Source organism: Vicugna pacos, chromosome X (genome assembly GCF_048564905.1).
Source record: "Vicugna pacos chromosome X, VicPac4, whole genome shotgun sequence".
Lineage (NCBI taxonomy): Eukaryota > Metazoa > Chordata > Mammalia > Artiodactyla > Camelidae > Vicugna > Vicugna pacos.
In genome coordinates, this window is record NC_133023.1 from 42,455,000 (window position 1) to 42,479,689 (window position 24,690).

Here is a 24,690-nt window from a genome sequence, read left to right on the forward strand (position 1 = left end):
ATATTCTTAAACGTCTAGAGAACAATCATCATTAACACTGTGCTATCCTACATCGCTTCAGGACTAATGCACTGCCCAGTGGTCAATCCACCTCTTACTCCGTGAAGCTGGGCTGCCATTCTTTTGGGAGGTAGCACAGGCTGGCAGAAAGAATGCTGGGCTCTATTATGGCTCATTCTCCAACTGGCAGTGTAGACTTGGACAAGTCACTGCTCTCTGGACCTTGGTTCCTCATCTATAACACAAGAGAGCTATGCTAGTTGAGTTCCAATCTTCAAGCCCTACAATATTTAGTTTCTTCAGAATCCCAAAGTCTCTCTCTTTTATCAACTGAGTTCAGCTGTCTACAGGAAGAAGCAAAGACCCAGGGCACCAGGCCACCCTTTGTCAATCCATGTCAGGAGAAGAGACTGATTCCTCTTGCTACTCCCATAGCCTTCTCCTAATGGAAGGCCACTTAGGACCCGAGGGCTCTCAAATGGCTTGGTTACGCCAACTCCCATCCTCAAGAGTAATGTTCAATAAACAGTAACTAATTGACTGAAGCCTATGAGTAAAGAGACCATAATTTCTGGACCAAAACCTCAGGCATGTAATCCAACCACGGATTTCAATGTTGCTGCTCCCAGGTGCAAGAAGCAATCTCACAGATGAAAGAATAAATGGCAAAACACCAACAGTTTTTTAATCTTTGGGGGACTTGTGGGGACAACAGGGTGGAATAATTGAAAGGAATGGCGGCCTTTGAGTTGCCATATTGGGGTTTCCGCTCTCGCCTCCTGACTGGATTTCCTGCCTCTCTTTGTGATCCTCCAAGCCAGCTATAGACAGTACCTGGGGAAACAAGATGCCTCTCCCCCAAGAACCTGGAATTAGATAAACAAGGTTGTCCTCTGAGAGCTAAACTAATAAACAAAAGATGCATTAGGAACGAGATATGCAAAGCTACCTGAAAAAGAGAGACTGGCCTTCAAGCCAGGATTTGAGCAACAGGTCTACAAAATCAGGTGCCCAACAGAAAGGAGACAGGACACGAATGGAAGTATATTTTATTTTCAGGGAGACCTGAAGAGCAACTGTGCACAGGGCTCCTCCCAGAAGTGTCCTGAGGAGAAGGAGGTGGGCACCCTGGCCCAGGGGTCATCAAGTCTCTACAAAAGCTGAGAACCAGCCCTGGGGCAGCCAGGCACCTCATCTCCCAAACATCAACTTGTCTAACTCCAAGTCTCTTCAATGGCCAACCCCCCTCCACAGTGGCTGCTAAAGGAACATCCCTCAGGTGTAAATCAGTTGATATGGTTCTGCTGCTTTCAAAGACTTGGTAACTTCCCCACCAACCTCTGTGCCAGTCAAACCCCAACTCTCCGAAGCTTGAAATCTCAATCCACCCTCTCATCTACTTTCTTGGCACATCTGGTATTTGCTACCTGGAACATGCTTGCTCCTCTTCATGTTTTTTACAATTATTTAAAATTTTTATTAAAGTGATATGTGAAATAGTTTAACAAGTCAAATTGTGAAAGGATCTTAAAAATAAAACTTTCCTGGGGGGAGAGTATAGTTCAGTGGTAGAGCACATGCTTAGCATGCACAAGGTCCTGGGTTCAATCCCCAGTACTTCCTCTAAAAATAAATAAACCTAACTACCTCCCTTCCTGCCAAAATAAAAATAATACAATGACAAATTAAAAAAGCTTTCCTTTTCAGCACTTTATTTTTTTTGCAGTCATTTTCATATTTCTAAGGCATAGGCTCATATTTGCTAATCCAGTTTTGAAATTTTTTTCTTGTGTGTCCTTTTTAAAAATATTTTTTAAATGTATATATTTTTTACTTTAAGCAACTATTTTATTTTATTTTTTGTGGGTTTTTTTTGGAGGGGTTGGTAATTAGGCTTACTTATTTATTTTTAATGGAGGTACTGGGGATTGAACCCAGGACCTTATGCATGTTAAGCCCACACTCTACCACAGATCTATACCCTCCCACCCTGTGCATTCTTAAATTTTTTTCTTTTACCAACGTAATACACATATACAGGTTTTCAAGTCACATAGTACCGCAAGGATTAAAACCAAAAATACAAATTGCTCACTCTCCCCTCCTCACCTCTCACTCTCAGAGACAAACTGTTTCCAAGTCTTTTAATTGCTTTTTGGGGTATTTACCTCCTCATTTTAAAAGAACACCTGCATACTTCTATTTCTTGATTTATTTTTTCAGTTCTGGATATCATGCACTGAATTCCTACTGTGCAGGGAGAGGACAGGGCTCTCCTACACACAGTACTACCACCTCCGGCCCCAGCTCTTACGCAGCTGCACACATCCCTTCCTCTTGTTCTACCACTATAGTTACAGCACAAACTTTTGGTGAAATCAGTATTGGTGGCTTACATTAAGATTGCATCAATATTAATAATGAATAAATCACATCATATGCTATAATTGCATTTCCCTCCCCATACGACTGTTTCTTTTCCCTGGTGTTGATGACTTTTTTTTTTTTTTGCTTGCTTGCTTGCTTGCTTAGTTTTCTTCATATAAATGATCGATTCTCCCCAAACTCTGTGAGAAGTGCAATTCTCCTCTCAATATGTTCTGACACATCACATAATTCATCAGATTTTTCTCTTCCTTCGAGATTTGGTCCTTGCTGCCATCCAGACTGGTTGCTCTCCATCCCTGCACAAGGTTGCCCTAAGATCTGCTTCCTTCTCCATCACTCTGGGATTCCCTTCATCTCTCTTTTGTGTTAGATTTCCTATTTCCTAGATTCCTCAGCCTTTTTTCTTTTTCTTTTTATTGAAGTATAGTTGATTTACAATGTTGTGTTAGTTTCTGGTGTACAGCATAGTGATTCAGTTATACATATATATATATATTCTTTGTCATATTATTTTCCATTATGGTTTATTACAGGATATTGAGTATAGTTCCCTGTGCTATACACTAGGACCTTGTTGTTTATCTATTTTATATATAGTAGCTAGTGTCTGCCAATTCCAAACTTCCAATTTATCTCTCCCCTCCTTGCCCTCCTGGTAACCATAAGTTTGTTTTTTATGTCTATGAGCCTGTTTCTATTTTGGAAATAAGTTCATTTGTGTCATTTTTTTAGATTTCACATATAAGTGGTATCATATGATATTTATCTTTCTCTGTCTGACTTCCCTTAGCATGATCATCTCTAGGTCCATCCATGTTGCAGCAAATGGCATTATTTTATTCTTTTATATGGCTGAGCAGTATTCCACTGTGTGTGTGTGTGTGTGTGTGTGTGTGTGTGTGTGTGTGTGTGTGTGTACCACATCTTCTTTATCCATTCATCTGTCGACAGACATTTAGGTCGCTTCCATGTCTTCACTATTGTAAATAGTCTCAGCCTTTTTTCTGAGTTTATGTCCACATTTTGCTGGAGCACATTCTCCAGTGCTTCCTGAGAAAGGAGGCATAGGACATAAAATCTTCAGATAGCCTGTGTATAAAAATGTCTTTATTACACTCTCACCTTTGATTCACCATTCAGCTGAGTAGAGGCTTCTAGGTTGGAAATTATGTTCCCTCAGAATTTTGAGAACACTTCTCCATTGTCTCCTAGCTTCCGGTGTTGCTGTTGAGAAGTCCAAATGCCATTCTTTTTCTTGAGCCTTTGTATATTATGTTCTTTCTCTGCAAGTGTTTAGGATCCTCTCTTTCTCCCTGGTATCCTGTTATTGCACAGTGGCATACGTTGGTGGGGGTCTTTTTATCAATTATTTTGCTGGCTACCCGGTGGGATTTTCATTCCTTCAGTTCTGAGACACATTCTTGTTTTTCGTCTTTGATCCTTTCCATCCTACTGCTTCTTCCATTCTCTATATCTGGAACTCCCATTTGTTGGATGTTGGAGTCCCTCAACTGATCCCCCAACATTCTCATCTTTTCTCTTCGGTTGTCCATCTCTTCATCTTGTCATTCTGCTTGCTAGGGTATTTCCTCGCCTTCTCATTTCTAATCCTTCTGCTGAAATCTTTATTTTGGCTCTATCTTTAATTTCTCAGGTTTTTTCCTTCTCCCTCCATTACCTCTGTTCCTTCCAAGTTTTTTTGTTTGTTTGTTTGTTTGCTTTTGGGGTCATTCTTACAGGTTGATAGTCTTCCTCAAATAGCCTTGTACTATCTGATGATCTCTGGCTACCTAAGGCTTTCTTTTTTAAAGTTAGTCATATCGAGGTTTAATTTATAAAAAATGAAATACACCTATCTTAAGGGTCTTTGGCTGGTGATCCCTGGTGATCAGTTGCCATGATACTAACAAGCTGATGGGAAGCTCTGTGTGTAGATGGTGCTTGCCAGGTGTTGGGCTTCACTACAGAGTTACTGGGCTGAAAGCCTGTTCTTTTGTTGGAAGACTCCCAAATGCCATCTTTTGGAGGCCTTTTGCTGGGGCCTTTCAGTTTTCCCAGAGAAGAATCCTTTGTTCTCTCGTGTGCTCTGACTTTGGTGTCCTGGAAGTAGCAAAGTGGAAGGAGGTTGCGGTTCTCATGGGTTTAGGATGCAAATCCCTTTGCTTGCAGCCCTGTTTCACCCCCATCCTCCACTGTACCTGGTGTCCCCAACCCTGGAGCCTTTTAACTTCAATTTCTCCAAAACATCAACCTCCATCTGCAGATGGAGCCGGCAGGGGCGGGGCAGGGGGGTGTCACTGACTGAATGGGGTTGGGGAGGGGCTAAGAGGATCTCTTCATAGACTTTTTTTTTAATGGAGGTAATGGGGATTGAACCCAGGACCTCGTGCATGCTAAGCATGTGCTCTACCACTGAGCTATATCCTTCCCTCCTTTTAACAGACTTTCAATATTCTCCGTTTTCAGTTCCATGCCTCATCCTACCTTCTCTGTTTCAGATTCCTCTCCCTTCAGGTACCTCTCATTCCTAAGCATCTGGGTGGAATCATTTACTTCTGGTCAGCATCCCAGACCTTGAGTTTCTACCTTTTTTATTCCTCTACTTATATTTCAGTGGGACTGGGGAAGCAGCAGAGATAAATAAGTTTATTCAGTTCATTGTGTTTAACAGGAAGTTCCCCCTTCTTATTCCAGCCAATTCTTATTCATCCTCCATGACTCATTTAGGCAAGACCTCCTCCAGGAAGCTTATCTTAATGTCCCTAAGCTGGATGAGGGGCCCCTCCTCTGTTCTCCCACAGGATCCTTTTCTTGCTCCATCCCAGCCCTGATCAAACTGTTTCAAAAGTGTCCATCTCCATGCCCGATTCTCCCTACAGACAGGACCTCCTGGCGGTCTGGAGCCGCGTCTTAATCATGCCTGTGCCCCAGTTCCCAGGATCATGTCCGCAGAGGTACAGAGTAAATATGTGGTGATGGAATGAATGAATAAATGAACGACTGTAAGTATGAATCAGACCCAGCCAGAGGGACCATCTAGAAAGGGAAACAAGCTGAATACAATTGTTCCTATACAAAGCCAGTTCCCTAAAAGCTGTAAGTTCCGTAAAAGCTATATGTACAAAGATGCCTGCTGCAGCATGATTAAAACCATTGGGAAAAAATGGGCCCAGCGTCTAAGCCCTACATCAAAAGGATGGTTAAGTACATTATGGTATATCAGCTGCTACTCAAAATAAGGCTTCTGAATAATATGCAATTACATGGGGGAATGCTCAAACGAACAAAGCAAGAAAAATCGTATGTGCTGGATCATTTCAACTGTATGAAAAGAATGCAGAGAACGAGGGAAATACAGCCAATGTTCAGAGTAGCTGCCTTTGTGTGTTGTACTTATGGGTAATGTTTTTCTCTTCTACTTTTCCAAGTTTTTCTAGATTTTCGAATGGAAGAATATATTAAGTGTATAATCGTTTTAAAGTTCCTCAGAAATGAAAATAAATATCCTGAGATACTTAAGAAGAAAATACTGTGAAGGGGCCCCTAAGGGGCTGTTTGCACTTCTAGCAGCACTTGCTGGGAAGGCTCTGTTCTTCACTGGCCAGAGACCGTGAAGGCCCAGGCCCCCGGAACACCAGCCCCGCCCAGCCTTCACCCCTACTGCAAAACAGGACGGAGCACAGGAAACCAAAATAGGAGCATGGAGCCCAGCTTAAGACAAACTGCAATAGCATAGGCTGTACTGGGAAACAGAGGCCCCTACACGGGCCACCACACTTTAGAGGCCCCTCTCTGTGAAGACTGTGGGGCCAAGGGGATATGCCCATCAGGATCTCTGGCCCCCTCCCTTCTAGGCTGCATTCCAGGTACCCAGGACCCAGAATTCCCTGTCCATATTTCTTGAGCTTACTTGGATGAATTGTGAGGTCCTCTTATCCAGGACCATCTGCTAGGCCCAACAGGTGGCCAAAGGGAAGGGAAAGCAGACAGGGCTCAGATGTGGGCTGGGGGGTCCACACACATCTCAAGGTTCCATATATGAACTACAGATGGGATGAGAAGAGGGAAGGCCAACCTCGACTGGTACCTTGCCTGGCCTGGGCCGCACATGTATAGAAGCAGGCAAGTCCATAGGTCCGCAGGCCTCAGGGTTGGTTGGCCTTGAGTGTTGGAAAGATCTGGGTGCAAATCCATTTCTTTGCTGTGCAACCATGGATGAGTCCCTTCCCCTCTCTGAACCTCAGTTTCCCCAACTATAAAATGGGTATAATCATTCTCACCTCAGAGAGTCGTTGTGAGGCTTGCTGAGGGCACAATGGCTTAGTGGTTATGAGCACAGGCTTTGGGGCAGATGGGCCTAGGTCTGAATCCTAGCTCCGCCCCTCCTAGTAGGTGATTTACATCTCTAAGGCACACTTTGCTCACCAATACAATAAAGATAATAATGGCACTAACCTAATAAAGTTGTTGGAAGGATCAGGGTTGCAAAGAATACATAATAACATTAGAAAATATTGAAATGGGAAAAGGCTTCTTAATAATGAGTGTGCAAACACTGGCTACGGTGGGGTTGACTGGGTCTTCTGCACCCACTTCCTGTCCAGCTTTATTTTTCCCCATAGCACTTACTACTATTTGACATATGTTGTATCTTCTTATTTAATTTGTTTCTTTTCTGTCCCGGCCCCCTACGTTCACACATTAGAATGTTAACTCCACAGGGCAGAGGTTTTGTCTGTTTTGTTCACTGTTTTCAAGTGCCTAGAACAGACATGCAGGGTAAAAATGTACTCCTGGCCAAGAGAATAGCCAGAATATAGGCATGGAACCAAAAAGAAGTCCACTTTGCCAAGGGTATCCTAGACAGTACAGAATAACTGGAATGCAGGGTCAGGAAGGGAATAGAGTGGCTAGAAAGATGAGTGGGGCTGTGGCGTGATCCAAAGGAGCACATAAGAGCTTTCCTAGACCACAAGTGGTGTGAAAACCTACTCATGACAGCCAGGAAGTTGAAAAGCACTAGGGGAGAGGCAAAGATGCCTTCCAAGTTCAATTGCCACCTAAATCATGATGATGTGAAAGGCGAAAGTAAAGACCTTTTGAAAGATAATTCAGGTGGAGAGGAAGACTCCTTTCTAAGGGGCCCAGCTGAGCCAAGAATCAGATCTAGAAATGACAAATAGGTGGGTATAGCAGTCAGGTGGAGGAGGTAATGGTGACATGCAAGAAAATCTTATAAAGGTTAATTAAAGAGATGAACCACTAGATGAACCACAGGACAAATCAGAAACCTTGTTGGATAAAGTAACCATTGTCAGGAATGGATCCACATGACATCGAAGGTCAAGATGGTGGCGAGGATACAAAATGAAGGCCACGGTGGTTTCGGTTGCCAGTTATCTTTTTGCTGATGATTCCTTTTCCTATAGTCTTTTATTACCACTACTCCTTGAAAAGTTCTGGGATGACGATGACGACGATGATGATGACGATAAACACTGCTGCACACTTCAAAGGAAGTATTCATCTATCGTTTTTAAAATTTCTTTTTCAGAAAATAGGCAACCATCACTTCACATTTTTATTTTAAAGAGAAGAAAGACAGGCAGAGACTACAACAAAGACTCCGGGCAAGAGTGCGTACTTCATCATATAATTGCGGGGGAGCCCCTGGCGGGGGGGCTTGGCCCAAGGAGTGACAACATCAGATGCTGACTTCCTAACCTCCCGCTCCTTTCAGTCACAAAAGCGGGCTTTGTTTGGTCCTTAGCACTTTCACCTTCTAATATCCCAAAAGAATAATGTGGTTATTTATTAAGTACCTACAATGCTCCACGACCTGTTATCTTCCGAACAGCTGTGCAAGGCAGTTATTCTTTTCATTGTATAGATGGGAAAACAGAGGCTCCAAGTAGCAACGTGATTTACCTAGAGTCACACGGCTAATAAATGGTGGTGCTGAGATGTGAGGCTAGGGTTTTTCTGATTCCAAAATCAATGCTTTTAAGGGCTACAGCTGCGGCTTCCTTCTGTCATGCCAGAGCTAGACGGCACTTCGTCTTCCACAGCAGCCCATGAGCTTGGTCTCTCTCCCTCACCTGGCTCCGATCTGCCCCCCTGCCCCCACCACACAGTGCGGCCCTAGGCCCCCCTCCCTGACCATGAGCATTCAGGGGGTGCTTCTGGAAGAGATGATCACTCAAGGATGGAAGGGGGAGCACCAAAAAGGGGTTAGGCAGAGGTACTGCAGCTCAAAGCACCTCAGCACTATGACAAGGAGAGAGAAAAGGAAAATGGAACCGGCTCTCCAGCCCTCCCTTCTCGCTTCCCTCTGCTGGAGGCAGAAGGATGGAGGTTCAGCCATGATGGGAAAGAGAGTGGGCGGAAGGGGGAGCAGCAAGAGCAGCCTGCTGTTGCAGAAGCTTCAGCTCAGCCTCAAAGCCCCCTCCTGTGCGCTGGGGCCCATCTCTGGCCCACCTGCTCCCACTGCCTAAACACAGGAGGCTGGGCGGTTCTCCAAGCGCCCACCCAATCCTGCCAAAGCCCAGCTCACAGCAGACCCAAACCCTCTCATGTCACAGAGAAGGCACCCTGAGAGGTGGAGGGGCTGGCCCCCACGGGGGATGGGGGGAGGTGCTGAGGGAGGCCATGGCAGGACGAGGGCGGGGGCAGGGTTCTGACCCCCACCTAGTTCCTCAGCTGAGGGTTCTCTTGACCGCAGAGGTTGAGGAAAAGGGGTGCCTGCAAGGCTGCCACATGAATGCTCATGACAGGGCTGGAGCCAGAGGCAACACGTGCCAAAATGAGGCCATACAGGGTAGGGTATTTGGGGGGTTTACAAATAATTTCCATTCTCCATCTGGATTGAGACAGCAAAACAACCATTTTGAAAAGCAGATTTAGCCTGAGTTTGGACCTCACAAGCAGAAACGTTTCTCACCCCTTCCCCCTCCATCCTACTCTCAGGACCCCACTTAAAACAAACGTGAAGGAATACAATTAGGTACGAAATCCCAACAGTGAAGTGGATGGGAGAGGGTGATATCAGTGAGTGAGAGATTTCAACAAATTTCTGGGAGCAAAAAAACAAAGAGAAGAGTGTTCACAGTTGAAGGAAAGCCAGCAACACCACTCAGGGGGTTGCAGCCGGAGAGGGAGCCAGGCGGGCCAGCACAGGCCCAGAGAGTCCAGACTTGGAGATGGTAGGTATAAGGGAGGGCAGGAGTGATCAGGGGCTGAAAACAGGGTAGGGGGTTGGATAAACTGTAGATAAGTACATGATATCCTCCCCTGTGCCCCCTCCCACCGCCCAGATTTAAAACACAAGCTGCTGGCATTCACCCCTAGGGAAAATGTAAGAAGACTCCTAGCTAAAGGAATTAAACTCTCTGGGATCAATTAGGGCACCTAATGGCATTTTGGTGCTCCCAGAATAAAGTGCTTTTCATTCTGACATTTTCAGGCACCCTTTATAACAACCAGCTCCCTGGTGCCTCACCTAAAATAAAGCCAGAGAGTGGACAAGCCAGCCCAGATATATAGACATCTCACTCAGTCTTTTTATTAACTTATCCATATACCATAAAACTGAAGATACGACAGAAAAGGTAAGCAGCCTACAGGATCAATCCAGGCAGTTCAATCTCCAACTAACAGACATTCCAGAAAGAAAACAGAAAATGAAGGGGAGGAAACTACCAAAGAAATTATGTAAGAAGAGACAAGGTGCATCAGATTGAAAGGGCTCACTGAGTACCAGGTAGGCTGAGTGAAAAACAGACCTTGAGCTAAGTGATGGTTACATAGGTATGTTTGGCTTGTAAAAATTGACCAAGCCACTTGTTTGTGATATGAGCGTTTTTCTGTATGCATATTATATTTCAGTATGAAGGAGTGGGGTTTTTTTGCAGTTTTTAAAAGGAAGATTTATTTGACAAGTTTCACTTAGTACAATACACCTAAAAGGAAATCACAATACAATGAAGATTTAAATCAAGGCCTCAGAATTTCATACAAACACCAAGATCAAAATCCTAAAGTACTGATGAAGTTTAAAAAAAACCCTCTCCTAAAAAATCTTCAATAAACTGTCCCCCAAAGATGTGCTATGATTATCCTGTGGTTTCAAGGAACCCCACACAACAGTAAGTTTGAATAAATAAATGAATACAGATAGAAGGAAAGTTCTGGTCCAAATATGAAACAAAGTAAAAAGCAGCATGATTTTGAGCAACTCATAGACCATAAGAAAGGAAAACTCATTTGATCTTGATGCTAGGAAGATTTTCCTGGGAGTACAGAGGTTGGGACAGTGAACCTGTGGGAAGTGAGGGGTAATTATAGTACACTATTTGGCCCTGCAATGAATAATATGACCTAGTTATAATCACATAAACAGTGTATTGGTGGTCAACTTTTAAAATCAATCTGTCCAGATAAAGCACTGAAGACCTAAATATTGTTACAGAACAGAATGCAAATGTAATCAACCTTGCTGGATGCAAAAGAACAGAATACAGAAGAAAGTGGAAGATGGAAAGATGGAGGAGAGATGGAGGGAAGGATAGGACGCTAATAACTATGTCTTACAAACTGAGTGCTCAAGAGATACTGTGGAAAGCTGATGGAATAAGAAATTACAATATAAATAGTATTTAATAAAGTTACAAAGGTAACAGAGGAACCAAAATAGTAATATAACTATTAAAGTTTGGGAAGGGGAGAAAAAGAGTCAGGTGTTGTAAATAAGCTAAATTCTCACTTGTCATAGAAGGAGGAAGTCAGCTGATGATGTTTAAAGTTGATAAATGAAGAAATAACCATTGAAGCATATTTATTTAGAGAGATGAAGTTACCATCAGAAACCCTAAATGGAAAAAGTGGTCACCTCTGGGGGCTGGGAAGTGGGAGGGCAGGGAGACATTAGCTTTTTTTTATATATATATCCTTCTGTAATATTTGCTTTTTTAAAATTATGTATATGTACTGCTTTGATTCAATTTTTAAAAATAAGTCTCTCCTCTTTCTTTGGATCTCAGTCTCCCACATAGTCCATACAAAACGGGGAGGATGATGACTCTAGGTGATGTGAGGTCTTGTTCCCCAATCCATGCTGATTTTTCAAGCAGGAGCAACACCGGCTAGTAAAGGACCAGCTTCCTCCTAACCAGCCCTTTGACTCCTTATCATAGAGTAACAGTCATCTGTTACAGATGCCTTCTCAGCTGCCCCAGCCTGCACCACCCTCTGGTCCTCTTCAAACCCCATCATCAACAGCCCAGCCTCGCTAGCCTTCCATTCATTCAACTATTTACCCCCATTAGTTATTTATACCTGCCTGAGTCACAAAGGATTTGAGGTGGCTTACTCCAATAACACAGATAAGGAAAGAATAAAAATTGAACTAGAAAATAAGAACTCAGAAAAAGAGATCAACGATGCTAGAGCTGTACTTCAAATTAACTGGTAGCTGAGGCAGAAAGCAAGACACAATAAGCCATGACAGCCTCATATGAGGAAGGAGGAAATATATCAGTTTTCAGAGGAAGCAAACCTTTGCTGAGCACTGAATTCTTCAAGTCACTGTCTATGGGAGATTTCATGAAGGAAAAGGAAATGACTGTTTTTGATTTGTTTTGTTTTTTGTTTTGTTAACCTTTCAGTTGGCTTATTGTAATCATATGTTATCCAGCTATGTGGATGAGTTATCTCCTATAAAATCTAAAGAATCCCAGGTAATATCATGATTATGAAATGAGGTATGAGAGCATATGCCTTGGCATGATCATGAATTACGCCATCAGTTTTCTTCCCCCGGAAATAACTGTTTATTGAGTACCTACAAGTTGTCAGGGAATGCCACGCAAATAAGCCTAGTCAATCCTGAGAGATGGGCATTGTCATCCCATTTTATGGATGAGGAAACTAAAGCTCAGAGAAGGGGAAATGACTGAGCTGAGGTCATCTAGGGGATTGGGGCAGAGCCTAGATTCAGACTTAACATCTGTCCATCTCCAAAGCTCATTCTTCACGTATCATACCACAGGGCCTCAAAACAAAGGCACTCAGGCTGGAGACACCCTGCCCAAGGCTATGGGGACACAGTGATGACAGACACAGGCCTGCCCTCTGCAATGAAAACAGAAAAAAGGCAATGACAGGCCTGGCTGTCAGGCCAGAAACTGCCACTGAGCTGCCTTAGTTACATTAAATGAGGACCTCTAGGGCAGAAAGAAGGCTGGGCCCAGGTGGAGAAAAGGAAACCATAAGCCCCAGCTCTGAATCTAGCCAATCAGATTTCTGAGGGGCTAAACCAAAGCAGAGGGTCTGTCTGCCACTGAAGCAAGAGAGCCTTTATTTGGGCGATGCCTCCTCTTTATCGCTTCCTCCCCAACAAATCACCCAGCCTCCTTGAGGTCTCGTTTTCTCATCTGTGGGACAAAGATAATGATCCCTGCCATCTTCACAGGATTTCAAGGCATAAAATAGCACATTTAAGGAATGATGCTATAAACACTGGCATTAATACTAGAGCGACCTGTCTAATCACAGCGCTTCTGCTCACACACTGAGTGGCCTTGTACAAGTCTTTTCTCTCTCTGGGCCTCAGTCTTCTCATCTATAAAATGAAGAGTTTGCACAGGATGATTTTTAAGGGTCTCTGTGGATGGAAGTTTCTTGACTTTTAAGCTGGTATTATTAAAACCCCATTTGTTGCTGTACACCGGAAATTGACACATTGTTCAATAATAATTTTTAAAAAACCCTATTGGTCAGAAATGGCTAAACTCTCCTCTGTCACAGCACTTGTCAGTATGTTGTCACTGTCTTTCTCCCCCAGTAGATCATGTCTATTCCCACCACCCAAGTTCAGGCCTTATCATCTCTCATCTAGACTGTCACATTGGCCTCATCACTGGATGCCCTGTAGTCTATCTTCCAAACTGCCCTCTAGCAGGCTCTCTCCAAAACATGGCTCTTGACATGTCACCCCATTCTCTACAATACACACCTCTTCCTTTGACTTAAACCTCTATGTTGGTTCTGAATTCCCAACAGAATAAAGCTCTTTATCCTGCTACTCGAGTGTCCTTGGGATCTGGGCTGGCCAAGTCTTCAGACTCTTCTCCAGACCCTCCCTGCCCACCCTGTTTGTGCTCTAGTTTGTACTGACCTGGTAGAAGTGTTCCCCTTCCCCCCTCCACATACCCTGCTGGCTCCATGCCTCTGTACACTTGCTCATGCAGTCTCCTCTGTCTTCACCTCCCTTTTGCTCCCAATTTCCACCAATCCACACGCCATCCTTTGTCACCTAGCTAACTCCTATGCATCCTCCAAGCCTCAGGCATCACCTCCTTCAGGAAGCCTTCCCTAACAATCTGGGTAGCCGTGCCTCCTTTGGCCACCCACGGCCCCCCATGCTCCCATTTAGCATAGCACACAGGACACCACATTACATTTGCCTTCTGCATCTGACTGTGAGCACCCTGAAGCTAGGAAGTGTTTAATATTAAGCACAGAATCCTTGCCTCATGCATGTGCACAATATTCACTGTAGTGATCTCTCTGTCTCAGTATGTGGAGAACTCCCATATGGCCTCTCCCTCCTACCCTTCAATGGCACAGAATTTTGCAAAGTTATCAATAATAAAAATACCTATCCCTGAGTAAACATACATTCTCTGTTGAACACTTCATATATGTCATTTTTCCAATGTTCTATTTATTTTTATTGAAGTATAATTGATGTACAATATCATACAAGTTTTTGTCTTCTTATTTAGTTCTCATAAGACGAGTTATTTATGAATTGTCTAGCATATCAGGTGGACATTGTGTGAGATGCCTCCCAGTTGTATAATGAAATTTGGGGAAGAAAGAAATTAGATACCTTTTAATCACAGATATAATGAGAATAATTCTAAAGCGGTTCTATAGAGGAAAATACTGGTTTTATTCAGGTGAATGCAGTATACTGCATCCTGGAATCCAGCAGGAATCACAAGGCCCTGATATGCAATCTTATTTTTCCAAGAATTTAAAAAGGTATAAAAATCCGTAGCTACAAAGAAACGCGTTTGATATTAGTGAAGTGGTACATATCAGGTGACAACTATGATCAATTTCCTTCTAAAACATTAGAGGAATCAACCTGATCTGTCATGTTGCCCTGGCTTGTCATCTTTGTTTTGAAATGCGATGCGACGATCTTGGCTGGGTTGTTTTGTTTGCTACGCTCCACCTCTAGAGGGCAGGGCAGACTCACATATTATTTTCCATCCTTAATCCCTTAGCTTTCCACGCTTATCAGGACCTTGATGGGTGTGCTAGGCAGCCAGGAAACTTTCTGGTACATTTTTTTGGGAGGGGGGGATGGCCAATAGGAACCGTACATATCAGAAAAAACAGTTCTGTCCCTCTTTACTACTTGAGACAAGTGAAGCTCTGAAAGTTAAGTGACTTGCCTAGCGTTACACCATATCCTCATTCTAGGCACCACGCTCTCTCCAAATGCGAAGGGCCCAGAGAGCTTCAGCACCTAAGTACTGGAGAACAGGCGTCCTTGTGTCAGTGCTTTCAACGTGGATGCTTGGAGAGAGACCCAACATCACAAGGAAGTGAGAATAACTAGCAAACGGTCTTGCCCTAAACGACTTACCTGATTCCGAGACACCGTGCCCAGCCCAGGATCAGAACCCAATCAAGATTTGACGGGTAAATAAGTAACTTCCCACTGGATGGCACAGATAGAACACAGGTTCAGAACAGAAGCTCTTGCATTGAGGGGGAAGACCATGGTATGACATGGCCCTGGCACAAGAGGGACAGGTTAACGAGGATCAGCTTGAACTAAATGTCTCTAAAGTCTTGTCTGACTCTGCTACCCTGACATCCCTATAAACTGGGAGCCTTGTGAGTGGGAGGAACATAGAGAGCAGAAGCCAAACAGCTCCAGGGAGCATGAGGAAAAAGCCATATAGAAGCCAAGAGAATTCTGGAGTTGGGTCATCTCTCGCCACAGGCATCCTGGAAGGAAGAAGACCTTAGGCACCCCGGGCCCTTAGTGCACCAGGACTTAATCTGACTACTCGATATTTATTGAGCAGCTACTATGTGCTGTGCTGTGTGTTTCCAAGCTTCGAGCTCCTTCCTTCACTCATGCCCATGGCCCCTAGCACAGGGACTGACACCACATGCACTTGATATATGCCCATGAACTCTCAATTCGAAGGAGCCCTCAACCTATGAGAGAGGACATGAGATGTAAACAAACAAAGGTATAAAAAGGGCCAAAGTGCTCATTTCAAGGGTCAGGGATAGACCAGCACACAAACACAAGAGAGGTGACCACAGTGGAGCTCAGCCTGGGCACTGGATGGAGCAGCCCAGGAGAAGGGCACAGCATGAGCAAAGACCCAGAGGCTCTCAGGAGGCTGAGTGGGCTGACAACGGGGCACACAGGCTGATCTGGCAGGAACTCGGACTGTGTGAGGGAGACTGGATCAAGATGAGAGGAGAAAGGTGACATTCCAAGAGGCCCATGTGTGGCCAGCAGAGTAGCCTGAGCCTTCTCTTGCAGGCCGAGACAGAGGGAAGCCACTGGAGCCCCACAGAAAGCTTGGCCTGACTGCGCCTCATCAGGGGACTGGAGGAACCAGAGCAGGAGAGCATCAATTAGGGGACTATGGTCAAAATCCAGGAGGCGATCAGGAGAGGGAGCCTGACTGAGCAGTGGTCCCAGGAGCTCTGCTGGGGGAAGCCCGGAGCCACACCCAGAGTATCTTTATCTTCTCACCCCACCTGCCTGCAATGGTGGACCATAGGCTCAGGAGCCAGATAGTTCTGAGCCCCATGCAGCTGTGTAACCACAACCAGGTCACCACACCTTTCTGATCCTTATTTCCTTGTCCAAAAAATGAGGATAATATGGACACCCACCTGGCAAGGACTCTTGTACAAATAAGAGGCAGTACCGGGTCGTGGGTGAGAAAGCTGCGGACGGACTCTGGAGCCTGGCCACCCGGGCTCCTTCCTGTTCCTTCTCAGTTATGCTACTTATTCACTGAGTGACCTTGGGTAAGTTCTCCAACCTTTCTGGGCCTCAGCTTCCTCATCTGTAAAATGGACTTAATATCTGTATCACAGGATTCATGTGGAGAGTGAATGAATTAATCCATGGAAAGCACTTAGAACTAATTGTGCTTGGCACACAGTAAATGCAATAAAAAAAATGTTGGCGATTGTTACATAAAGCCACATAGGATGGTGCCTGGCACACAGAAGGCTGAGGCTCAGCACGTGTGTGGCCACTCCTTCGCGCTCCAGGCCTTTCCGATTCTCCTAGCAAATTCAGAGGCCACAGAAGGCAGAGGCAGGACAGATGAAAGAGTAGCAGACAGCAATCCTGGGTGCAGTCTTCTGCCTACCTCCCTCTCCATCGGACACCAGGAGATATCCACTCCCTTTAAACCCCCATCCAGATCCTCAACCAGTGGCCTGGTCCACGCTGAGAACCGCCCCCCCCTCACTGGCTCAGGCCTGGCCCGCTGGGGCTCTGGCCAGGGGAGGAGGTGGGGGGCTCTCAAGCGCAGAGAGAGAGCGTGGTGTTGGCTCAGACTGGTGGCCCCTCCTGCTCTGTGCACGCAGCCAAGAAATGTTTGTGGATGACAACAGCCCCATTCTCGCCCCAGATCTAGACAGAGAAGCAAGACTCCTCTAATTCTCATTCAATTCGATCATTGCCTCCCACACGAGTATAATGCTCCCGACACACTTGGGGGGAACAGAAATGGTATTCCCTCCTGGGAAGAAGGAGAACCCTCCCCGCTGCCACCCCAGAAAAGTGCTCAAGACCCTAAAGGGGACAGACTTCCCCAGCGCCCCTACCTGGGCTCCCTCCCCCTCCTCCCTTCCCCCCAGTGCCCTCAGTCGCTGCGGAGCCCACTAACAACCCCACCGCACACCACATCGCATATCAGAGGAGCTAGCCCAGCAGCCCTGCTGGAGACCACGCATTGCTCTGTTTGTTGAGAACACCCAGCTGGCCCCTCTGGTTGCTGTCCCCCAGTGTCAGCCAGCTTGCTGGGTGGGCCGGGGGGGGGGCAGTGGGGGCAGAGGATGGAGAGTTACCACCAAACCAGCTTCAGCCCACCACCGCCTACGGCAGAGCCGGAGCTGGGCCCAGGCAGAAAGCGTGGGAAATGCAGCTCTCTTCAGCGTGGAGCGACTCAGCAGTGGCCCCCAGCATGCCTGTAAATCATTCCAGGCGCCAGAACTGCAAGGGGGGCCAGGCCAAGATCAACAACGAAAAACCGAGCTCTTCTCTAATCATCTGGAGGGAGCGGGTTGGGGAGGGAGGCGACAATTCCAGGGAAAAAGACCTGAGCACAGCCGCTGCTAACAAGCAAGCAAGCAAGCAAAGACCTCACATACAGAGGCCCAGCGGCCAGAAGGAGGTCGGCCCATCGCGCTCTATGCTGCACTAGAAAGACCACACCCAGAGCACAGCAGAAGGCATACTGGCATCCGGGAACCTGTCCAGAAGAGACAGTGCGGGAGGATGTGGGAATCCTGGGGGGATGACAGGGCTGGGGGTGGACATGACAGCTGCTATCAACTGCGGTAGAGGGAAAGTTCACAGGCTTGGGAGTCTGTCTCACGGGTAGCGTGACCTCTGGTGTGTTGCCTCACTCCTCCGAGCCCTCGGTTTCTTTGGCTGTAAAATGGGGATTGTGGTGACGCACAGGGTCGCCAGGAGGACTGAATCAGTCCTTGGGCAAAGGGGCCCCTCAACAAGCAGTAGCTGGGCCCCGGCCCCTCTCTCCCCTCTTCCTCCAGCAGAGGGAGCCTGGGGACCAGGAGCGCCCAGCCTCTACCAGCTCTTCCTATCCTCCCCCAATAATGCTGCAGCCTCTGCTGCTCAACTCCCACCCTGCCTGCCCTGGCTTCCAGAGGCAGCCTCCTCACCCACTCCTTACAGCCCAGAACAGGCCTGGCAGGGGAGTCGCTTGGAGCAGCTGTGGTGACAACAATGGCTATTGCATCAACAGGCCCTCCTGATGCCTGGCCGAGAGAGAGGGAGAGGAGAGTGGAAAGGAGGGAGACAAGGCCTTCTGCCCTCCCCACCGTCAGCTCCCCGTCTCATCACTCCCTCCCTCCTAAGCCCTCTTCTCCTGCTCAAATCCTCTAGATACCAAAGGTGATCCTGGCCTCTCCCAGTTTGTGACCTGGCCAGGTCCTGAGGCTGAGAGACTCCCTGGGGGCTGGAAAGCTTGAGTGGAGAAATAACAGGCCTGGAAGACAGGTGGACTTGGGTCCTAGTCCCAGCTCCATTACGAACTGGCAGGATAACCTTGAGCAAGGTCCATTCCTTTTTTTTGGAGCCTCAGTTTCCCCATCTCTAAAATGGAGTTGCTGGTGCTCACTGCACAGGGCCTGATGTGAGGACCAAAAGAAGTAATAATGGATGTGCAAATATTTAATATATGGCCAGGAGAAACTCCAAGGACTATCTAAATCCCCTTATAAATCCAGTAGGAACTGGGAAGCAAGAAAATCCAATAAACAGCCTGGAGGTTGTACAAAAAGCAGGAAGGATTGAGAGGCAGGCCTGCCTGGATGGCAGAAGCACAGAGCTCAAGAGCAGCCAATCTCTAGGCAGCCAAGAGATTCAGATCCACGTCTGTAGGATGGAGAATCTGAGGGGAATGAAATCCTGAACTCAGGGGAGACCTGGGCCATTTCATTAGGCTTTATGCTAATTCAGGAACTATCATGCTTTCTCCAGCCCTCCCTAACCCCCTTGAGGCAGCTCACTGCATCCATCACCAGACAGCCAGGTTGGAAATTTCTTCCTAATTTATCCCAAATTTTCCCCATTGCTCCTGGTTCTGCTCCCTGGAGCCACATATAATGAGGCTGCTTCCTCTGTCACTGGCTTGACCACTGTAGAAAAGTCTTTGGCAGCCAGGTTCCAGGACCACCATGCCCATCCCAGTCTCCCTCTGCCCCCCACCCAACCCTGGCCCTCTCCTGAGAGGGCCTTTCTTGGGTGATCTGGACCCTCCCTCCAGCGGGGGACCCCAAGCTGCACAGTCAGTCCTCCAGGAATGTGCTCCCAGCAGCCCCACCTGGGCAGAAGAGCCCAGCTCCCTCTGGGGCAGCCCATACCAAACCTCAGCTGAGGGTGCACTGCAGTGGAGCCCAGCCGAGCCCTTGAGCTGCAGCTGCTGCTCCTGGGGCCCAGCCATCTCAACCCAGCACCCCAGCCTGCTGCCTCACCACGGGGGAGTTGCAGAGAGCTGTCTCCCGGCAGATTTCCTGAGGCAGAAGGCTTCCCCACCCCCAGCCCAGCCTCCAAGAGACACTCCACTGGTTGTGGCACATGGTAGGACCAGCTGAGCAGTGAGAGGAGGGGGAAAGCTGTCCATTCGCTAGAGGACTTCAGACTTGCTCTGTAGTGTGGCTGGATCAATCACAGAACCATCAAATCTAAGCTGGAGGGGCCTTCCAAGAGCAGTCAAGGCAGACCTTGCCTTTTAAAAAGATACGGGGAAACTGATGGTCTGAGAGAGGAAGGGATTCAGTCAAGGTCACAAAGCCAATTTGCAGCAGAGCTGGAAGGGGAACCTGGGTTTCCTAACTCCCACTTCAGTATTCTTTCCAATACAGCAGAAAAGAAATCCGGGAGCCTTTAGGGCAGCCCTGTGAGCCTGCGTGCCCTTGACTCTTTCAGCCTGACATTTATCCTGACCAGCTCACCATGGTATCTGCACAGAAAAAGTGGACCCAGCCCATGCCCCACCAACCCAAGAGAGATTGCCAAGCTGTCCCAAATAGGCAGACACACAGACCCCAGCACAGAAACTGGCACTGATCCAACAAGAGGGAAGATCTGTAGACTTCCCTTCCTGGTACGCTCTTTAATTGGGTGGTGTTTTTCTGGAGGGTGGAGAGGGGGTGGTCTTTGAGGAACTAGCCAAGGGCCAGGCCTCCATCTTTGCTCCCCTGGCCAGGATGTGCTGCAGTTCCCCTCAGAGGGATGTCTCAGCCTCCAGCAGCCATTCTGGTTCCCACCTGCCTCTCTGGGAAAGGATGGAACTGAGGCCGCCAGAGGAGATAAGATCAGGCCTGCACTCAGGACCTGCAGAGGAGACCGGTGGCGGCGGCGGGGGGGGGGGTGTAGGAAGGAGGGGGGCTTTCTTTCCCTTGGGGCTCTAAGCTGACACCACCGCAGACAATAAAAATCCCAACCAACACATCCAAAATAAATAAATAAATGAGAAGTCATCCTCTGGCAAAGATACAGCGAGGGGGTAAAGAGTGGAGGGGGTGATGACTGTTCCAGGCCCTCACTGGCTACGGTTTTGAGAAAGAAGAGACGCCTGCACGCCTGCACTCCTCCGGCCAACCCACTCTGGGGTAGCTAGAGAAGGGGTGTCGGCTGCATGAGGGGGACTCGGCTTCTCCTGACAGGTTGGGATGGGAGAGGAGGACATGGAATCAGGCACCGGCTTCTTACTTTACCAGCCATACAAGTTGGAGAAGGAACTAGCAGGGAAGGGCTGGGAGAGACAAACACGCGTTTCTTACTTTCTCTGCAGGGTTGTGGCCGGACTGGTGCTGGTACTGGTGCTGTGGCCGCCGCCGGCCCCGGGGCTGGAGCTCCTGGATGCGCCACGGCTCAGCTGGCCCCGCTCCCGCGGTGGCCGGGGCCCCACGCCCACCGCCGCCGAATAGCCGGCTTCCTTCTCGCGGCCCGGGTGCGCTGGCCCGGACTCCCGCCCGCCACGCTCACGACCCAGGGCCGGGTTCTCGTGGTGCAGGTGGCACTGGGCCACGTCGCGCTCGCGGGCAGAGTAACCGGCAGTGTCCTGGAGTGGGTAGGAGGCGTCCCGCTCCTTGTCCCGATACACAGCCTCCCGGTTCTGGTAGGCGCCGTCCCGGTTCCCGTAGCCCACGTCCCGGGCCGCCTGGTGGAACTGGCTCTCCCGCAGCTCACGGTGGTGGAACTGGGTCTCGCGCAGGTTCTGGTACTGGCTCTCGCGGCTCGGGCTATCCCGCGCGCCGTGGGGGTCCCGGTGCAGCTCCCCGCGGTGCAGCTGGCTCTCCTCCCTCAGGTCGCGGTTCTCCTGGGTGAGCTGGTCCAGCTGGCCCTCCAGCTCTTCGATGCGCCGCCGCTGGGTCTCCAGCAGCTGCTGCTGGCTCTCGATGATGTTGTTCAGCTCCAGCAGGTACTCCACCGCTCTGTTGGGGCTCTCGGATCCCGGGCCGCCCGGGGGACCCGACCCCGCCTCCATCCTGGCGGCCCAGGGGCAGGGGAAGGGGCAAGAGAGCCCGGTCCCCGCTCGCTCACGGCGCCACCCTCCCCCGGGCCCAGCCGGGGGAGGGGGCCGGCGGGACGCGAGGGCGCGCACCGGGCTCGAGGGCCCGGGGGCCCGGGGGGGCCCGGGAGACAGCGCTGGGGCCGGCGGTACGGGGAGCAGGAGCTGAGGCTGCCGCTGCCGCTGCCGCCGCCACCGCCACGGCTCCCGCGGACGCGGCCCACGGCGCTCCGCCCGCTGCGGAGTCACTGCGCAGCGCGGCCGCGCGGGACCGCCCCGGCCGCCGGCCCGCCCCCCGCCCCTGCCCCCACCCCGCGCGCCCGGCCCGCCCCCGCGCGTCCCACCTGCCGCCGCCGCCCGCTCCCGAAGCCGGACCCGCCCCAAGGCACCGCGGCCAGGCCAGGGCCAGCACCGTCGCAGGCTGCCGGAGATCTCTCCGTTCTACCGGTACCGGGGTCCTCACTTAACGCAGCCTAATGAAGCCCTCCATCCCAGTCCATTCCAATGTCCCTTGGGTCTACCAGGCCCAAGATCCTCATCTAAGACATCCCAGGAACACTCCCCCAATCCCAGGCAGCCCCCCAGGTCCAGTCATCCCACGAACTTCCCATCCCCTGAGTCTGCCAATCCCAAGTGTCAGATTCCCCATCCCATTCAACCCCTGGACGTCCTATCTCAGGTGATCTCTCTCTCTCTAGTCCACATCACAGGCAGTCCCCGGATCTCTCATCCTAGCCAGCCCCCTGTCCCTCCAGCCTAGCCAGTCTGCAGCTCCCCCATCCCAGGCAGCCCCTGGAACCTCCCCCCCAAATTTACTGGCATCCCCTACTCGAGCTGGCCCCCAAACTCTCCATCCAAGCCTGTGTCCCATAGCCCCTATGCCAGCCAACCCCAGGATCCTCCAGGTTAGCCAGATCCTTGGGTCCTCCAGCCAAGGCAGTCCCAGGATCTCCCATCCTAACAAGCCCTGTGACTCCCCATCGCAGCCAGTCTTAGGATCAAAGTTCCTTTCATTCTTTCAGTCCTCATCTTCCACTCTCCTTTGCAAATGCTCACCTCCATTTACTCCATCACCTCCATCCAATGAGACTGTACCCATTCTTCAAGACTTAAATGCCACCTTACTGAAGCTGCCCTGACTTCCCCAGCCAGAAGTGCTCACTTCCTCTACACTTCTCTTGTGACACTTGTGGGACAAGTGGAACTCTCCTTTATAGTATATTCGTTTTTGTTATTGTTTCATGTCCTCAGCCAGACCAAGCTCCTTAAAGCCAGGAACACGTCTTTGTGAGCAAATTGGGGTAGAGGAGAATGCATGACGTTAACAGTCAGACAGAACTGGATTTCAATTCTCTCTTCTCTCTGAACTTTCATTTCCCTATCAATAACATCTGCCTCACAGGAGTGGTCTTGGGGGAAAGCATGCAAAAACATTGGCACAGGAAAGACAACCCAAAGAATTGAAGAAAATATTTGCAAATGATACATCTGATAAGGGCTTTGTATCCAGACTATGTAAAGAACTCTTACAACTTTGCAAGAAAAAGATAACTCATTTTTTTAATAGGCAAAGGATTTGAATGGATATTTCCACAAAGATGTACAAATGACCGGTATGCACATGAAAAGATGCTCAGCATCACTATCCATCAGGGAAATGCAGATCAAAACCACAATGAGCTCTCTGTCATAACTTAAAGGGAAACTTTCACAATGTCCAGAGCCCATGATGTCCTGCACATGAAGGACGAAGATGTCCTTAAATTCCTTGCAGCAGGAACCCACTTAGGTGGCACCAGCCTTGACTTCCAAATGGAACTGTGTGTCTGTGAAAGGAAAGTGGGCATCTACATCATAAATCTGAAGAGGACTTGGGAGAAGCTTCTGCTGGTGACTGGTGCCATTGAAAACCCAGCTGATGTCAGTGTCATATCCTCCAGGAATACTGGCCATCAAGCTGTGCAGAAGTTTGCTGCTGCCACCAGGGCCACTCCTCTTGCTGGCCACTTCACTCCTGGAATCTTTGTTTACCAGATCCAGGCAGCCTTCAGAGAGCCACAACTTCCAGTGGTCGCTGATCCCACAGATGACCAGCAGCCTCTCACAGAGGCATCTTATGTTAACCTGCCTTCCGTTGCTCTGTGTAACACGGATTTCTCCTCTGTGTCATGTGGACCTTGCTACCCCATTCAACAACAAGGGAGCCCACTCAGTGGGTCTGAGGTGGTGGGTGCTGGCCCAGGAAGTTCTGCTCATGCATCTCTCATGAGCACTCATGGGCGGTCATGCCTGATCTGTGCTTCTACAGAGATCCTTAAGAGATCAAAAAAGATAAACTGGTCACTGCTGGAAGGGCTGTGACCAAAGGGGAATTTTAGGGTGAATGGACTGCTCCAGCTCCTGAGTTTACTGCTACTCAACCCAAGATTGCAGGCTGGTCTGAAAGCATGTAGGTGCCCTCTGTGCCTATCCAGCAGTTCCTCCTGAAGAATGGAGTGCCCAGCCCACCACTGAAGACTGCTGTCACTGCTCAGGCCACTGAACACGTAGGAATGACCACTGGGTAGTCTTAAGCTGTTCTTCCACAGGCTCTTAAACAGAAAATGCGAATAAAGTTGTTGAAAAATAAACATCAGTTTCTTAAAACACACACACACAGATACCACGTCATACCCACTACGGCAGCTAAAATAAAAAGGATAGACAAAGAGAAGTAAGGCAAGCATGTGGAGAAATTGGAACCCTCAATCATTGCTGGCGGGAATGTAAAATGGTGCAGTTGCTTTGGAAAACAGTTTGCAAGTTTCTCAAAATGTTAAACATAGGGTTACCATGTGACCCAGGAATTCCACTCCTAGAAATACATCCAAGAGAAATGAAAATGTAGGTCCACACAAAAACTTTTACATGAATGCTCATAGCAGCATTACTCCCAATAGCCAAAAAGTGGAAGCCAAAGGTTCATCTGTGGATGAATGGG

The 24,690-nt window shown here is 48.4% G+C and overlaps 1 protein-coding gene and 1 pseudogene across 4 annotated transcripts in view; one reads left to right on the forward strand and one right to left on the reverse strand.

The window, feature by feature from the left end:
- Positions 1 to 21,912, reverse strand: part of IQSEC2 (IQ motif and Sec7 domain ArfGEF 2) — a 76,101-nt gene extending 54,189 nt beyond the window's left edge. For 2 of the 4 annotated variants that reach the window (XM_072955569.1, XM_031671103.2), the window contains exon 1: positions 20,980 to 21,912. In XM_072955569.1, the coding sequence (XP_072811670.1) occupies positions 20,980 to 21,686 (707 nt within the window). In that variant the 5' untranslated portion in view covers positions 21,687 to 21,912. The remainder of the gene's footprint in view (positions 1 to 20,979) is intronic. The other 2 variants (XM_072955570.1, XM_072955571.1) reach the window with 1 other exon arrangement.
- Positions 21,913 to 23,423: 1,511 nt separating this feature from the next.
- LOC102529921 (small ribosomal subunit protein uS2-like) lies at positions 23,424 to 24,277 on the forward strand (annotated as a pseudogene).
- Positions 24,278 to 24,690: the final 413 nt, after the last annotated feature.